Consider the following 15,544-nt stretch of genomic DNA (forward strand, 5'->3'; position numbering starts at 1 on the left):
ATTTTATAGGGACAGTCCCGATTTTTGAGTCTTTTTCTTATATAGGCTCCTATTACCCCCCACCCCTGTCCCGATTTTTCACATTTGCTGTCTGGTCACCCTAACCACCAGTCATTTTTGATGAGTTGGTCCAGATTCTGCAATCTACCCCTAGGGCCCCATTATCGCCCATAGGACAGCTTTATCCTCACCAGCAGTGGTACGGGTACCCCCAGGGGTACACAAAATTTCATACAGACGGATCGAGAAGCCAGCAATCTGTCAGTAACAGTGTGCTGTGACACTTGTAGTTTTAGGGCTGATTTTGTAAGCAAGTAGTTTTTAAGTGGAGGTGAAACTTGGAGTACGCAAGAGGGATCAGACTCCTGAAAGGGGTACGGTTGTCTGGAAAGGTTGAGAACCACTGCTCTACAATATCCTTCACCCAAATCCTCCCTTCCCAGCTAAACACAGCGGAGGGGAAAACTGGCGCTCTCTCCACTTAGAATACTACAGCAGCACTTTAGTGTAGACACTATTGGGGGGGGGGGTTCTCCCATCGCTATAGTTAATCCACCTCCCATGAGAGGCAGGAGACTACGTCAACAAATTCTTCCATTGACCTAGCACTGTCTCCAGAAGGGCCAGATCGTCTTAGCTAGGCGGCTCGGGGGTGTGGCTTTTTCACATCACAGGAGACGTAGATGGCTTGTCCTAATTTTTCACTATAGACCAGCCCATATTGATTTCATGTTGACAGATTTCAGTTTTTCCCCTTCAGAACACATTTAGCCCAGGAGGAGAGAGTGCAGAGTCCTTGATAAAATATTAACTATTTAATACTTTTTGAATCAATACACACAACAGGAAGACTTCCCCTGAACTTTCCTCTGTCCACAAAGGATCTCAGCAGGAAGATATTCTGAGCAGAAGGAAGATGTACATTAGCACGAGGTATAACAACCAAGTAGACAGCTTGGTGCAGAGAAATTAGGTTGGTTTACTCTGCCTTCCACACCTTTCCTGGACAGCACATGACATACTGCACAGCTGAAGTGTCTCGCACAAGGTACAAGTCATAGCGGAGTGCAGAATAGCCAACAGTGCTTTTGAAGATATGCAAACGTAACTTCCTCCTGCTTTAATTGTCTCTGACTTCCAAGCTGACAAAGCCTTTGCTAAATACACCATTTCAAAGCCATTACAACATATCAGCTTAGCACTCCCGCCAGCTGCCGAGGTGGTAGTTGACATACAAGACTGGAAAGTAAACCAACATCTGTAGTCATCAAATAACCACTCAAGAGACAGATGTTTCTGTGTTCCACTGGGAACAATATGAAGGTAGAACCCTTAGCCCCCACATCCCCATTCTTCACTCTTACTTGCTCCCACCCCACGAAACCCCAGATGGCCAGTCAATGGGGCCATCTCCTGACATGAGAGGCTCTCCCCTCCCCCATGAAATGAGTGCGCTGCCTTTGCACGAACTTGGTCCCGAACAGAAGTGGCTCCCACGCTCTGGGATCCTGGTGGCCAGGCTGCCATCACACTCCTCTCTCAGGTAACAGCCGCCTGTTGAGCAGTCAGATCAGCGCCTGCTGCTCCCCATTATCCGACACGACAGCAACGTTCAAGCGAGAGCATAAAGCACTTCTCTAGGCTGCAATTTGTATCTGATTAACAGATGACGTGTTCGCTGCTGCTCCTCTATGCAGCCGCTGTGGATACAGCAGCCATTCCACTGAACATGCACCCACTCTCCTTCAGGGCGTTAAGGGCTCAATCCTGTGCCGTTACACACGGCTTTAGAGTCAGTTTCTGCACATGCAGCTGATTTCACAGGATACGGGCATGAGACAGTGTGTCTGAGTGAGCTCAAACTCTGCGATGTACTTAAATTAAAAGTTGAGTCAGCACTTCATCTGCAAATGGCCCCTTCTCAGCCACAGACACGCTCCTTGTGCCTTGAAGTCAGTTCCGCTGACTTTACTGACAAATGCAAAGCCACAGCTTTGTTAATCAGGCCAGGCAGAAGGCTGGGCTTGTGTTTAAAATAAAACACTGGATGGACAGGAACGCAGTTGAGCCCCATAAAATAACAATACTTCTGAACGCACAGGAATGCTATGAGGCGTAATTCTTTCATGTTTCTAACGTACAAGAACCACCTCAAACAAAAGGCGGTCGAGAAGGGCCCAGTATTATTAGACTTCAGCAACAGGAAGGCAAACATGCATCGTGCATCCAGCCAAACATCAACTAAGTTCCAATTGCAGGATCCTTATTACTGGGGTTGAAGCAAGAAGCAGAAAAAACCCATGGGACTTTGTACCTGGAAAATTCACCTGTTGAATTGTAAAGCGGGGTGGGTTTGATAGGGAAAAGGAGAAGAAATATTGATCAGCATGATGCCATTTGAGGTCACTGCTTTGAAATGGCTCCGATTTTACACTTGTATCCCTCAGATCAATTACAGAAAATCCAGGGAACTCACCCGTGATAAAACAAACTTGTCCTGCTAGCTAGGCCCAACAGACAGCACATTCCCCTATTTTTATACTGACAGTACCGGCTTCCCCTCTGCCACTTGCTTTTATTGTTTCAATTTTTAAGTCAATTTATCATGGCCCATCAAGTGGGGAACGGCTGCACCGAAAACACAAGCCCCTTTCACATCTGCCGCAGACGGCTCCACAAAGAGAACATTCATTCAAGATTGGACCATGAAAAACCATCCATTGAAAATAGCTGCTCACTAAACAGGCCCAGGAAAGGGACAATGAGCCCTTTCAGAGCAATCACAACCGAGGTGGGCACAAAAGAGATGCCAGCCAGAAACGTTTGCAGCCTTGTGTAGCCTGCACACAGGAAGCAAACAGAAGACTCCAGACATAGATAAACATTAGAAAAATCTCAGCTAAGAACCCCATGCTGACATCTGCCCCTTGCACGTTTGATGCAACAGAACAGTTTGTTATATCATATGCAGTAATATTACATGCTGCGTATGTTGCACTCTAGGTTACAGAGATGTACAATCTTTTGGTGTCACATGTTTGCTGCATAGTGTGTCAGGTTGATCAGTTCTTTAGCTTTTAATGAAATATGGGCAAGCGTGCCCTCCCACGTACAGAGGGTCATACGAGGAGTTAACACATACTGTGATACGGACTTTGTTGCGGTAAGATGTAACGTTTCCCGTCCCTGTGACATGAGCTCACTACATTTTACTACCTTAAGATCCAGGCTGGTGCCTCTGCAATCAGAATACTTTGGGTGTGACTACTTTTATTCTGGGGAATCTTCCCTTCCCTCCTACTTGTAGCATCCGAAGACATCCTGGAGGCAGGGAAAGCTGTGTGTCTATCTCCAAAGGGTCTTTTAGGGAGCTGCAGCAGCTGGCAGTGGTGCTGGAGTCCATGGGAGAGGCAGATGCTCAGAATCATGCTCTTGGAAAGCCTCAGGGGTCAGCCTTGAAAGACAGGTGGTAACTCAGGATCCACCCATGTCCCCAGAGTAGCTGTTAAGAGGCTCAGCAGTGAAAGGAAGAGGTAATGTAGGAATGTTCACGTATAGATAACGCCAGCATAGAAAGCAGAAGGGCCACACCAATCCACAAAAGGCTTTATTAGAAATGTTTAAGGTACAGCGTTGCACACTCTGGACATGCACTGTATTTTAAACAAGGAGTTTGGAACCTAGTTAAGTCAGGACATAGGTTTCTAGGCTACACGTCTCCATGTGCTACATACACGCTCGGCATCGGCTTGCTGAAAACACAAGACCCAGCCACGCTGAGACGGATGCCAGACCGACTTGCAGAATGAGCTCTGTCCACAAGGCCAGAGAGACTTTGGACATCCCCCCGTTCCCAAGGTACCATAGCGTGGATCCGCAGACTGCCTCCCTGAGTCCTCATACACTGGGGGCGTACTGCATGACCAGCCGGTCAAAGTCATTCTCCTGTCAAAGAAAATAAAAAGAGAGACTCTTGGTTTTTAGCTACTGAAACGATTATAACCTTGTTTGCTAGTGGGCTGAAGAAAAGCCTACAGCATCTCAGGAGGGCAGCAGAGAGGCGTCGAGATGGCAACACCCTAAATCAGCAGTTCTCGACCTTCTCTGTATGAGGTCCTTCCATACTGTTAGCCCAGCACAACCTCCCGCTATCTAAACAGGGCTCACCTCCCCCCATTTAAGCAATACGGGAAGTGGACAGAGGTCGCAATCAGCTGACTGAGAACCCAGAACTCAGAGCTGTTGTTTCAGATATTCAGGCAGGCACCGCTCCTCTGGTTTAGACTTGGTTCATGTTTTCAAGGTTGTCTCTACAACCATGAAGGCCAGAAACATCATTTGAATTTTTGAATGAAAGTGTAAAAATGGGAGGATGAGCAGGACTCCCTGAAATCTGGTCACGACCCAGCCCGGGGGTCATGGGACAGCTCAGTGGTTTGAGCATTGGCTGCTAAACCCAGGGTTGAGAGTTCAATCCTTGAGGGGGTCATTTAGGGATCTGGGGCAAAAATCTGTCTGGGGATTGGTCCTGCTTTGAGCAGGGGGTTGGACTAGATACCTCCTGAGGTCCCTTCCAACCCTGAGATTCTATAAAAACCTGTAGCTTGAGAAGCCCCAGGCTCGATCCACTAGACTAATTCCAACAATGGCATGACCAGTTACCTTTGCCTGGTACTCCTGTATAAATGGGTGACTTTTATGTGCATCTTTCAGTTGTGACAAGTAGCGATTGGTAACCTGGGTGGAAGAGATACAAATGAGACCCCAACATTGAGATCAGAGGAGGAAAAGCTAAGAGCTTAAACTGGCACGTGAGAGAGTTGATCTTCAGAGGGCTTTACAGGCACTGAAACAGGGCGAGCAGTTTTCAGAAGCCCTGTCCACCAACAGCTCCAACTGAAGTCAGTGAGTTACGGGGGTGCGGCAGCTTTAAAAGTCAGGTCTTAACTGATGTGCTCACAGTCATACTATGAACCAGTGGCAAAGCTGGGACTGTAAGCCTGGAATTCCAGGCTCATACTAAGGCTCTCTCAATCCCCCATCCCGAGCTTCCCTCTCTATTATATAGGAACGCAAGGGTTTTAGACAATGGTACAATGCTCTGCTGATTAGCCAAGGCGGGTTAAAATAGTCCATTTCCCCAACTTCAGTTAGCACAGGAGCACATAACACCTTAAAACCCAAGCGAGCCTAGTATCTGCACACCTTTAGCAGCAGCAGCACACCCACCTACTGCACTGGACTCAGACGAGCAGAATTAGCCTCACCTCTGGTGGTTTACCCAGGTGCTGTGACAGGACAACAAAATTGATCAGGGTCTCAGGATGGCTGCTATCCTGAAAGCATAAAGGGAAAACACATCAGACTATCTGTCCTGCCTCCCTCTTACTGTAACCAGGTGCAGCACCCAGCATGTTTCTGTGCCTGGAAACCATCTTCTCCTTAAGAGCCCAGATTGCTGTACAGGTGGGGGAAGAGTTAGGCCCTAAGAGGTGACAGGCAACGAATTCCTGAGTGAACACACCATGGCTAACGAGGTCCTAGGACAAGAGCCCAGCTATCCAAGTGCCAGGATAACTCTGAAACGCACATGCTTGTGAGATGCTAAGCGCTTATGAAATGGGATTTATAGGAGACCAAGCCAGTGAGACCTGAGTGTCTCAGACATGGGCAGAACATTTTAAAAGACATGTTTAACAGACTCCGCCTACTCGGGGACGTGCGGGGGCTCCTGAACTGGAAGTCAGCTGCCTGAGAACACAATGGAACAATAATTTGCCTGGACAATCCACTAATGGCAGTGTAGCTTCCACAGCTTATGGGGATGTTTCAGAGAACAGGAACTGGATTCAGAATGACAGAGTTTAGACAGAAAACATGATTTAAAATATGGAATTAAAAAACACCCCCCAATTTCTCGCAGGCTGCAGCCAGCCAGCCCTGGGCACAATGACAGAAGATGAGGCTAAGGAGCAGTTATATATACATGCATGAAGTTTAACGGTCAACATTCTTGCGACTTTTCTTTTGCCTCTTTCCAGAGTGGCGGATTTGAATCCAAGGTTATATTGCCAGACAGAAAACACACCTTGTCTAGCGCCTCTTGGAGCACACCGTCTGCGTCTTCCCACTTGCCCTGAGCCATGTAGCAGGCGGCCTGTCCATTAAGCAGAAGCAGGGTAGATGAGCATTTGTCTGCCATCTCTTGGAAGATGTAATAGGCATCCTGTAATTTCTCCCCACCCTGTGAAGAAACGGGACAGTTATCCTGTGATTGTGCTGCATTATGCCAAGGAGGCTGTAGTGCTGCTGTAGGCGAGGGTTTAAACATTGTAAGTGATGAGGTGCTCCGTGATTAAATACAAGTCGACTGAGTCATTTCCCTTTGATCAATAGCCTTTGTGCCATGGTCAGAGCAGCCGAAAAGGCGAGGAAGCTCGTTCTTCACAAAAGCAGCTTTCACACGGCTCGGGTTAGTCTACACACCTCAGCTTGCGCAGGAAGAGTCTGACCCAGTTACCATCTGACCAGTTTTAGCCTGTTCTCAACCATCTGCCACTGGGCTGCCAAGTCATTGTCACGAGGTTATAAACTGGGGGTACAGCTACACTACAAGCAGCGAGGCCACCGCAGTGCAGGCCCTTACTCCAGTGACAGAAGGGGGTTCTCCATTGCTGTAGTAATCCCCCCCCCGGAGAATTCTTTTGTTGACCTAATTGCATCTACAATGGGGGCTAGGTCAACACAACGCAGTCACAGCCCTGACTGTTGTAGCTATGGAGACCTAAATTTTAGGTGTAGAACCCGCCTTGGTCTACAGGGCTTGCATGAACTGACAATCTCTGCCTAACCGTTTCCTGCAGTCATTGGGTCTCCTGTAAATAGACAGATCTTTAACAAGGCTGCAGAAGAAAGAAGCGCAAACCATTAAATATTAAGAGCCACTTGGAAGCTTGTGTCTGGTGAAGACAGATTTTAAATTCTTAATTTTAAAAGACCCATGTCAGAAGCTGGGGGTGATAAATCAAGTGGGTTATGAAGAGAAATTTAAGTCACAGAACCAGGATATTATTAGCTGGGTTTTTCAAGAGGGCTCAGGTCTTGAGAAGCCCATTGTTCTCAGAGGAAGATTCTTTGTTGTTCTTAAAGGGGAAATGAACTCTTGAATATCTGGCCCTAAACTATTACTCTAAAAATGACTGAGACAAGGGACAAGGACAGAGCTCAATACTGAGGCCAATTTTAAAATTATAACTTTGAGTTGTTACAAGCGTGCCTTTAGGAGACTTTATTCCTGCCATACACAGGATATTCGGAAAATGACAGCTCACGTGTTTTTGAATGCTTAGTTAATTAAATGAAACTTCAATCTAAGGAAATTCCTAGGAATTTGCTTTCTGTGAGCAGTGACAGGCCCCCAAAGTGCTCACGGAAATGACACCTCCTTAGCCGTAAAATCACATGTATTACCTCCACATGTGTTAGTGTCTCTGGAATGAAGCTTTAGAATTTCAGTTTTGCTTTAATATTCCATATTAGTTTCTTGTATATTATGTTTGAAAGATATAGGAGTCAATAGGAGTCTTTGTCTGCACACTCTAAGCATACTACAAAGGGAAGGTTGTAAATCTAGGAGCCAGTTGAGCAAAGGACAAACTAACAAGGATGTCGTCTCAAAGATCAGGACACTTCCCCGGTGCAAGATGCAAGACTGCCAGAGACACGGTTGTCATGTTTGAGAGAGACAAGTCGTTGTGTAAAAGGATGCAAGGATATTCTTTATGCAAAATATCCCAGAGGAGTAAGTGCTGCTTAAGATGAGTCATCAGAACTATAAACCAAGTCATTAAGTGGGCCTTTTTACTCTCCTCTTTGCAAACAGAAAAATCTTTAGTTTTAACCCCACACAAAGAACTCTAGAATTATTCTTGTTGAAACTGATTTCTTCTACAAACATACGAAAATCTTCAAGCTTTTAAACTTTAAGGAAAATATGTATACCTGGGAAGTGTTTTATGCTACTTCTTACCTTGTTTCTCCATTTAAAGGTGAAAACATTTGCTTATTCCTTAAAATCTTAAGAGGATATAGACTTCTTTTGCAATATTCATGTAAAAATATTTTATATCTAAATTCAAACCCTCCATACAACAACTGAAGAATTCCAGCTTTGCTATGGATGCTTTAGCAGACTGCATGATATGAGCTGAAGATGCTAGGGCCTGCCCAGAAAGGTGCTGAGCCAATGAGATGGGACAGCAGTGGATACTGAAACCAGGCCAAGCCTGAAAGGGGTGTGACTTCCATCTTTACCAAGAGGATAAATCCCTCTGAAGTCAGCCATTTCATCTCAGCTCCATCTGCTTCTCTCATCCAAGCAAACTCACTTTCCCCTTATTAATAGGACATTCAGAATTACTAATTGTGAGTATTCTGTGGGTCTTTAACCTTGGTGTCCCCCACGGCACGGTAAGAATCTCATTTAACTAAGTGAGTGGATGTCACCTTCCTAAACTGGCAGTGAGACGACAATTAAGATCTGGCCTAACATTTCTTGTTTCTCTAGACTATAAACTTTTAGCAATTTGGAGGATAAAATGACTTGGCTCCCAACACCTTTCTCCCCCCCACACACACACATACTGAGACTGCTGTGTGTTGGGATAATTTTAGCAAGGTTTGCCTTGTGACTGCCAGGAGACTAAACAGTTAACTATAGTCCTGGTTACTAAGGCACACAAAAAACAACAAAAGAAAATGGTGTCTAGGTAGCACACAGCATTTCTCCCCAGAGCTAAAGAAAACGAACACATTAACATAGAGCAGAACTATCAAGCAGAATACAAGTCACCCTTCCATCTGGACACACGGGAGAGCTGCAACTGCAGAGAGTAGCAGGCTGGGCAAAACTGATTTCCAAGGCCCTGTTAAAGGCAATGGGAGTTCTGCCTGATTAAGGCCAACAAGATTTGGTCCATTGTTTTCTTTCAGCTGTTTACATCTCTCCCCACAGTCCCTAGATCACACCAGCCTGCTGTGCTCCTGTGTGTTACTGTGCCATTCAAGTGCCAAGTTATGAAACAGAAGCTCGAGAAAACATTATTTATTTTCCAGACGCTGATGCTACATTGTCATAAGCATCTGGCACTGTTATTCTATCCCACATTTCCAGATTGAGAGGTGACCACCTGGGTCATAGCAATTTAAACCTCCAATAAGAGGATTATCACACGTCTGAGGGGGTCACTGAGGGAGTGGCCAGATCGTTGGATTAGTAACAGGACATGGAGCCTTTCACCTCTAATTCAATAGTCTGAATCCAAGCCAAGTCAGCAGTGGCCCATCTGGTTCTATTCTATTTAGGTGCCTACACAAGGCCCCCCACCACTGTACATGATCACCCTGCGTCAACTCTCTCAGGCCCCTTCTCCTCTCCTCTGGGGGGATAACCTGAGTAGCTTAACGTTGTCCCCTCCTCCCAATGTAACTGCCCACAGGTCAGGAGCTGCTCTGAGGGAAAAGCCAGGTCAAAGGGGCAAGTTTCACAAATGGACTGGAAAGCTGTCAAGTCCATGGCCTGCAGGTATGAAATCTGGTCTCAGGCAAACTCCTGAGAAAGGCCCATCTGAGGGAGATGCCTTTGCCCCAGAGGGAGGCAGTTCCATTGCTCCCGAGAAGCTGAGCTGTTGAGCTCCTGGAAAGAGGGGTTCAAACCACTGCGGGTTTTGACATTAAGGACAGAGACCTTAGAAGGTGACCCAGAAGCCACTGGAGTGAGCAGCACACTGCTGGCTGTTAAGAGACCAATATAAAAAGAGAGTGCATGCTCAGTCCAGTTCCTAGTGACCAGCATGTCCATGTAATAAAAACCACAGCTGGTGCCTCTGTTGGTAGCCCCAGCAGACAGGCTGGAAACTGAACGGCCCTCCTGCTCCCTAAAACGAGGTCTCCTGGTACAGTGGCAGCAGGGTCCCCATTTATCAGAGAGACCCTGCAACTGCATCTAGAAAGGAGTTGGGCTCCACACAGCAACCCTGACACATTCAGAAGAAGCCAAGTGATGGCAGAGTAATTAATCTGCAGTGCAAACTCTTTGAAGTGCTGTGGGAATGAATTTCTAGCAGAGGCAGGACTCTGCTCCACAGAAACCCCAACAGCTTTCCGCAGTCTCAGAAGGCATCGAGCTGTTTCTTTGAATGGCTGGGAAGGGGGATGAGAGATCAAAAGTGTGAAATGCAGTTACCATAGCACAACGTAAACAAATCTGAATCAGACCTGAAGGGTGTCTGATAAATACCAGCTGCCACAGATCCCACTGAGCCTGTTTCACTGAAAGTGGGTTTAGCTAGAGCGGGTCTTTATTTATAGGATCAGATGTAAGCACAAATACACTCCGCCGTAAAGACAAATTATTAAATTTTCATCTAAGGGCTAACTAGGGCCAGCATTGAAATCTCAGACTGCAGTTTCCCATTTTACGTTCTAATTGTTTGTGAATTATTCAGCTATTGAGAAACAGGAGCTCTTCTGTGTCCGAGTTAACGATCAAGTGGCACACATGAAAAAAGCTTGCACTCAGAGGAACTAATTAGTCTGGCTAATCCCCAGCACCTGCAGGGAAAGCAAACCCACATGGTAAAGGAGGAAGTTAAAGGGAAAGAATTCTCAAGTACTTCTGCCCGAGCTCTTTGCACCTCTGGAGAGCGAGGCAAAGGGAGAATGATCAGAAATGGGATGGAGTCATGCCAGTGCTCTGAGACGCCAGGTCCTAGCTTTTCTAGGCAACTGCTCCAGTTTAAGTGTCCAGGATACAGCAGCTAGTGCCCACTCTCTCCCACAGCTGTGGGCCCTCTTGCTATCCCCCAAGCTTCACAGTAGGACTACCTTTTCGCACAGCCCAAGAGCCATTTAAGCCACTCGAACACGAACAGCTGGTAGGCAGCAGTGATGCACAAAGGCTCATCATTAAGGTCCCAGTTCAGCCAGGAACTCCAGCATGTGCCTAACTGAAGGCAACGTCATTGTCTGTGTGCTCAAACAGGGACAACCCAGCAGGTGTGTAAATGGGGGCCCAAAGTTGGGCTGGGGAATGCAGAGCACCAGTCACGGAAGCCTGAGGACACACCCCGGCAGGGAGTCCCTGCATTAGGTTACTGAACATTCAGGAGCTGATCCGACTGCTCCGCTGCTCTAGGGGGGGAAATGCATCCGTCTCACCTTTAAACACAACCCGTTGTGTGTGCTCTCATGAGAACTCCACCTAGCCCTGTTTGTGTCGGACAGGGCAACTTCCTGGAGAAGATCAGGATTCTGTCTACTGCCCAGTCTGGCCTTTCCCTTGCAGTACCTCATCGCAGGAATGGATTCATGCAGTTATGGCATTTCGGAGAATATGCGAAGAGCCCGAGCGTAAGGCAGTGCCCGTGGGGTTGAGCAGGGTCTCGGCCTACAATACTCACTACAGCCAGGTTCACCCAGGCAGTGGCCAGCTGGGTGAGGGTAGCATCCTCATCTTGCTCCTGCATCTTCTTCAGTTCCTTGCTGAGTAAACACAAAGGGGAGCCACACAATGAGCCACACAAACCAACACAGTCCAGCTTGCTCTAAGTCCCAAGTGCACGGAGGCCATCCCTTTGCTGCCCTCACAGCTCAGTGAACTGAGGCTATGGTCCCCTGGGACCCTGCCCTGCCAGTCAGAGGCACAGTGCCATCGGGCTCACTGACCTTTGTAGTTTGGCACAAACACCTCCAGTGTATTTTCCTTAAGAGGAGAAATCATCGCAGCCACCAGAGAAGAACATCTGGTGTCCGCAGAAGGTTGTTTTATTTCCCTTTAGGGCAGCAGGCGACTCAGGCACTGGAGGATCATTTAACACTCCACTGAGGTCACGACTATATCCTAGAACCCTGCTTCTTCTTTAGCTGCACTCACAGCTACCCTTTTATTTCCAGGGTCCCAGCATCCTGAGGGAGAAGGGTCTGCCACACCAGCCAAGGGGGACGCCTGCCAGCCCCACCTGTGACCATCAGCCTCAAATGCTGCCTGCAAGATACTGACCCCAAGGCAGAACCAGAGCTGAGTAATGCCTTCCCACGGGTCCGGGTGGATTAACCCCCCAAGGGCCTCTCTACGCAGTGTCAATGACAAGCCGAGCGGGTACATCTGCACACAGCAAGGGAATTTAACATGTAGCAAACAAGCTACATGCCCATGTGGCACAGAGAAGATACGAGCTTACCGGGCCAGATCGAGCCTGTCGAGCTTCAGCAGTATCTGTATCATCATCGCCATGCTGCAGGGAACAAGCGCACATCAGGGCTGGACTCTAGGCTTTTCTGCACCCCCTTCACAGCAGGGACGGAAGTGTCCCCCATGGACCAAAGGCCAGCACCACCACGGAACTGTTACTCCCCTCTTCTTCCACCCAGGGCTCAGAGGGCTTGGCTACCCCAAATCTGCTGTCTGTTCCTACACTCAGGTCTTCCCAGGTTCCCTTCTTAACACTGCTTTAAAGCATGGTTGTACCAACTGTCTGTTATAATTTGTGGAGTCGGATTCCAAGATCAACCCCTTTTAGTTAATAAAATATTTAATTGGAAAAATGTATCACTATTTCATCAAAATCAAACTCCCCTACCTCATGGTGCCCAGTGTCTCCCCTCCCCCACCCAATAAGGAATACACCATCAGCAGAGGCCCCTGCACTCAGAATCCCCAGCAATTGCTCACTGCTGTTGTGCCAAAATCTCCACTATAAAAACTTCAGCCAAGTTTCATTCAGCTATCGTGGGTGTCAAGTGCAACTCAAAGCACCGGAAGAGAAGCCTTGCACGGGTACACCGCACGGATTGTGCCTGCCCCTTTGGAAGCACACCGCCTAGCGAACAGACATGGTGCTAGCGAGTAAGAACAGGCGTTTCACCGCCTTACTCTCTCTGCAGCGGGGAAGCAATAAAGCAGGCAGCGTTATTCGGGTACAGACGGGACAGCCTGCTCCAGGACTCTGATTGCTCTGGCATCATAATGCCCTTCTCTCTACCTGAAAACATGCAGGAGATGTGGTATCCTGAATCCCTTAGCCTCCGACCGGGTGAGTGTGTGTCTTGTTCAGGGATGGACACCTCATTACTTGTTATTAACATCCCCAAATCAATCTCTTACTGGTTTCTATAAAACTTTAAAACAAGGCAGACTTCACCTGTTTCTATGGCAACATTTCCTTGGATCATAGAATCATAGAATATCAGGGTTGGAAGGGACCTCAGGAGGTCATCTAGTCCAACCCCCGGCTCAAAGCAGGACCAATTCCCAACTAAATCATCCCAGCCAGGGCTTTGTCAAGCCTGACTTTAGAAACCTCTAAGGAAGGAGATTCCACCACCTTCCTAGGTAACCCATTCCAGTGCTTCACCACCCTCCTAGTGAATTTTTTCCCCCTAATATCCAACCTAAACCTTCCCCACTGCAACTTGAGACCATTACTCTTTGTTCTGTCATCAGGTATCACTGAGAACAGTCTAGATCCATCCTCTTTGGAACCCCCTTTCAGGTAGTTGGCTGGATCACAGAGCGTGGCTTTGTTGGGTGACACCTGGGTATCTGAGCTGCACTCACCATTCCAAGCTTTCTCCTTGGTGTAGCGTGCGCAGGGCCGCATCAGGGTTTGCGTCATGGAAATAGATGGAAGCCGCCATCAGCAGGAAAGTTGTATTGGTCACATCAACGCTTTTTGCCATCTTCTTGTCCAAATCGGCAACAATTGCGTCCCTGTGGAGAGTGAGCTGGTGAGAGTTTCGGAACAGATCATTCCATTTCTAAGCAAGGCAATGGCTGTCACCCTCCAGTAGGGAAAGTCCATCGAATTTTTTTAATTCAGCCTTTTAAAAATTATTTGAACTAAAAAGCATTGGGGAAAAATGTTTTCATGCCCACACTCAAAAATAACGCAGGGGAGTTTTACTAAGCATGGCCAGCAATTTGGCAGCGCCGAAGAGTTTCAGCCCAAAACAATAATTTTTCAGAAATATATCAAATACCTGAAATCAGCCAATGGAGATGGAGACAAATACTGTACATGCTCCTCGCCCAAGGCCAGCTAAACTGATCCTGCAGACAATGCTGTTTTAAAATCACGAACCAGTGAGCGGCAGTTAGACAGACAAACCAGTTGGGCCAACCAGCAGGAATTGCTGACTAAAACCTGCCTTCAACACCAGTCTATCATCTGAAGATTGGAAGTGTTTATTGTGCATTGGTATAGGAAGCATGACCATAGACGCTTGGCTCTGGAATGTTAAATGTATAGACCCATTTTTAACAAGCCAGAGAATAACTGGTTAAAAATACTTCAGTCATTCCCACATGATCAGGACCACATGCAGCAGTGACCAAGATTATGCTCTCACTACTGAAGCAAATTCTTTGCTGGGCAGTATTTGTATGTTACAATAATTCAATGTCACACTTACCTCTGAGTGTCGTTTGAAAGATATTCTGCAAACATTCTAACTGCTTGGAGCTCAGGGCAAGCATTGGCTTTGATTTCATCCAGAACAACACCATATTTTCTCTATTGAGGACGGAGAGAGACATTGTGTAATAATTTAAGAACAAAAGAAAAACAGTTCACTATGATGTAAGTTACAAAGTAGTAAGGAACATTAATCTTTGCCACATTTCCCCACATGCTCAGATGAGACTGACTAGCTGGACAGAATTAACAGAGAAACACTGTTGCAAGTGTCACTATTAATGAATCTCCACTGTGTGTTACTAACATAACCACAGATTATTACACAAAGAACTTTAAAAAGCCACTTATCGCTATTTATGCTGTAATTTATTTGCAATTTACTCAAACTGAGTAGTCAGTTTCATATTGTGGTTCACATGAACAGGCAGAAAAATCTTGTGTTTGGGTTTCCCGACACTTCAAGGAAAAAGCTGCCATTAAGAAAGTTAAGTACTTAACACTAATTAAAAAGTTATTAGACTATTTGTAATTAAAACCAAAAGACCCTTACATTTTGGACCTAAACTCAAACAACGACAATTGCAGGCTGAGTGAAGGTGGGTTATCATGGGCTGCATGCAGGGAGAATTACAACAGGCATGCGAGAACATGGGAAATAACTGTTTTAAGTCTATAGCTCATCACCAACACCACAAAGAACAGCAAAAGTAAATCTTCACCCAATGGATGATGTTTAGCACTCCTATAACACTTCACAGGCTTGTCTAGCCCCGCATACCCTATTTCAAATATGGGGAAATACAGGCCAGAAAGGTCTAATTAGTTCAGTGGTTCTCAAACTGTGGGTGGGGACCCCAAAGTGGGTCACGACCCTGTTTTAATGGGGTCACCATGGCTGGCTTAGACTTGCTGGGGCCCAGGGCCGAAGCCAAAGCCCGAGGGCTTCAGCCCTGGGAGGCAGGACTCAGGTTACAGGCCCCCTGCCTGGGGCTGGGGTCCTTGGGCTTTGGCCCGCCCTGCCCAGGGCGGTGGGGCTTGGGCTTTGATCCCCCCACCAGAGATAGTGGGGC

The 15,544-nt window shown here is 47.0% G+C and overlaps 1 protein-coding gene across 1 annotated transcript; it reads right to left on the minus strand.

Annotated features, from left to right (window-relative positions):
* Nucleotides 1-3,590: 3,590 nt before the first annotated feature.
* Nucleotides 3,591-14,566, minus strand: COPE (coatomer protein complex subunit epsilon). The gene is made up of 8 exons (XM_026654929.1): nucleotides 14,470-14,566; nucleotides 13,616-13,768; nucleotides 12,240-12,293; nucleotides 11,460-11,541; nucleotides 6,089-6,244; nucleotides 5,268-5,336; nucleotides 4,663-4,737; nucleotides 3,591-3,945 (listed from the first exon to the last, which is right to left on the minus strand). Exons 1-8 carry the CDS (start codon nucleotides 14,502-14,504, stop codon nucleotides 3,898-3,900), a joined length of 672 nt encoding a protein of 223 aa, XP_026510714.1. The 5' UTR covers nucleotides 14,505-14,566; the 3' UTR covers nucleotides 3,591-3,897.
* Between the last annotated feature and the right edge of the window lie 978 nt (nucleotides 14,567-15,544).

This window comes from Terrapene carolina, unplaced genomic scaffold, assembly GCF_002925995.2.
Source record: "Terrapene carolina triunguis isolate 2854851 unplaced genomic scaffold, T_m_triunguis-2.0 Scaffold194, whole genome shotgun sequence".
NCBI classification, from domain to species: Eukaryota; Metazoa; Chordata; order Testudines; family Emydidae; genus Terrapene; species Terrapene triunguis.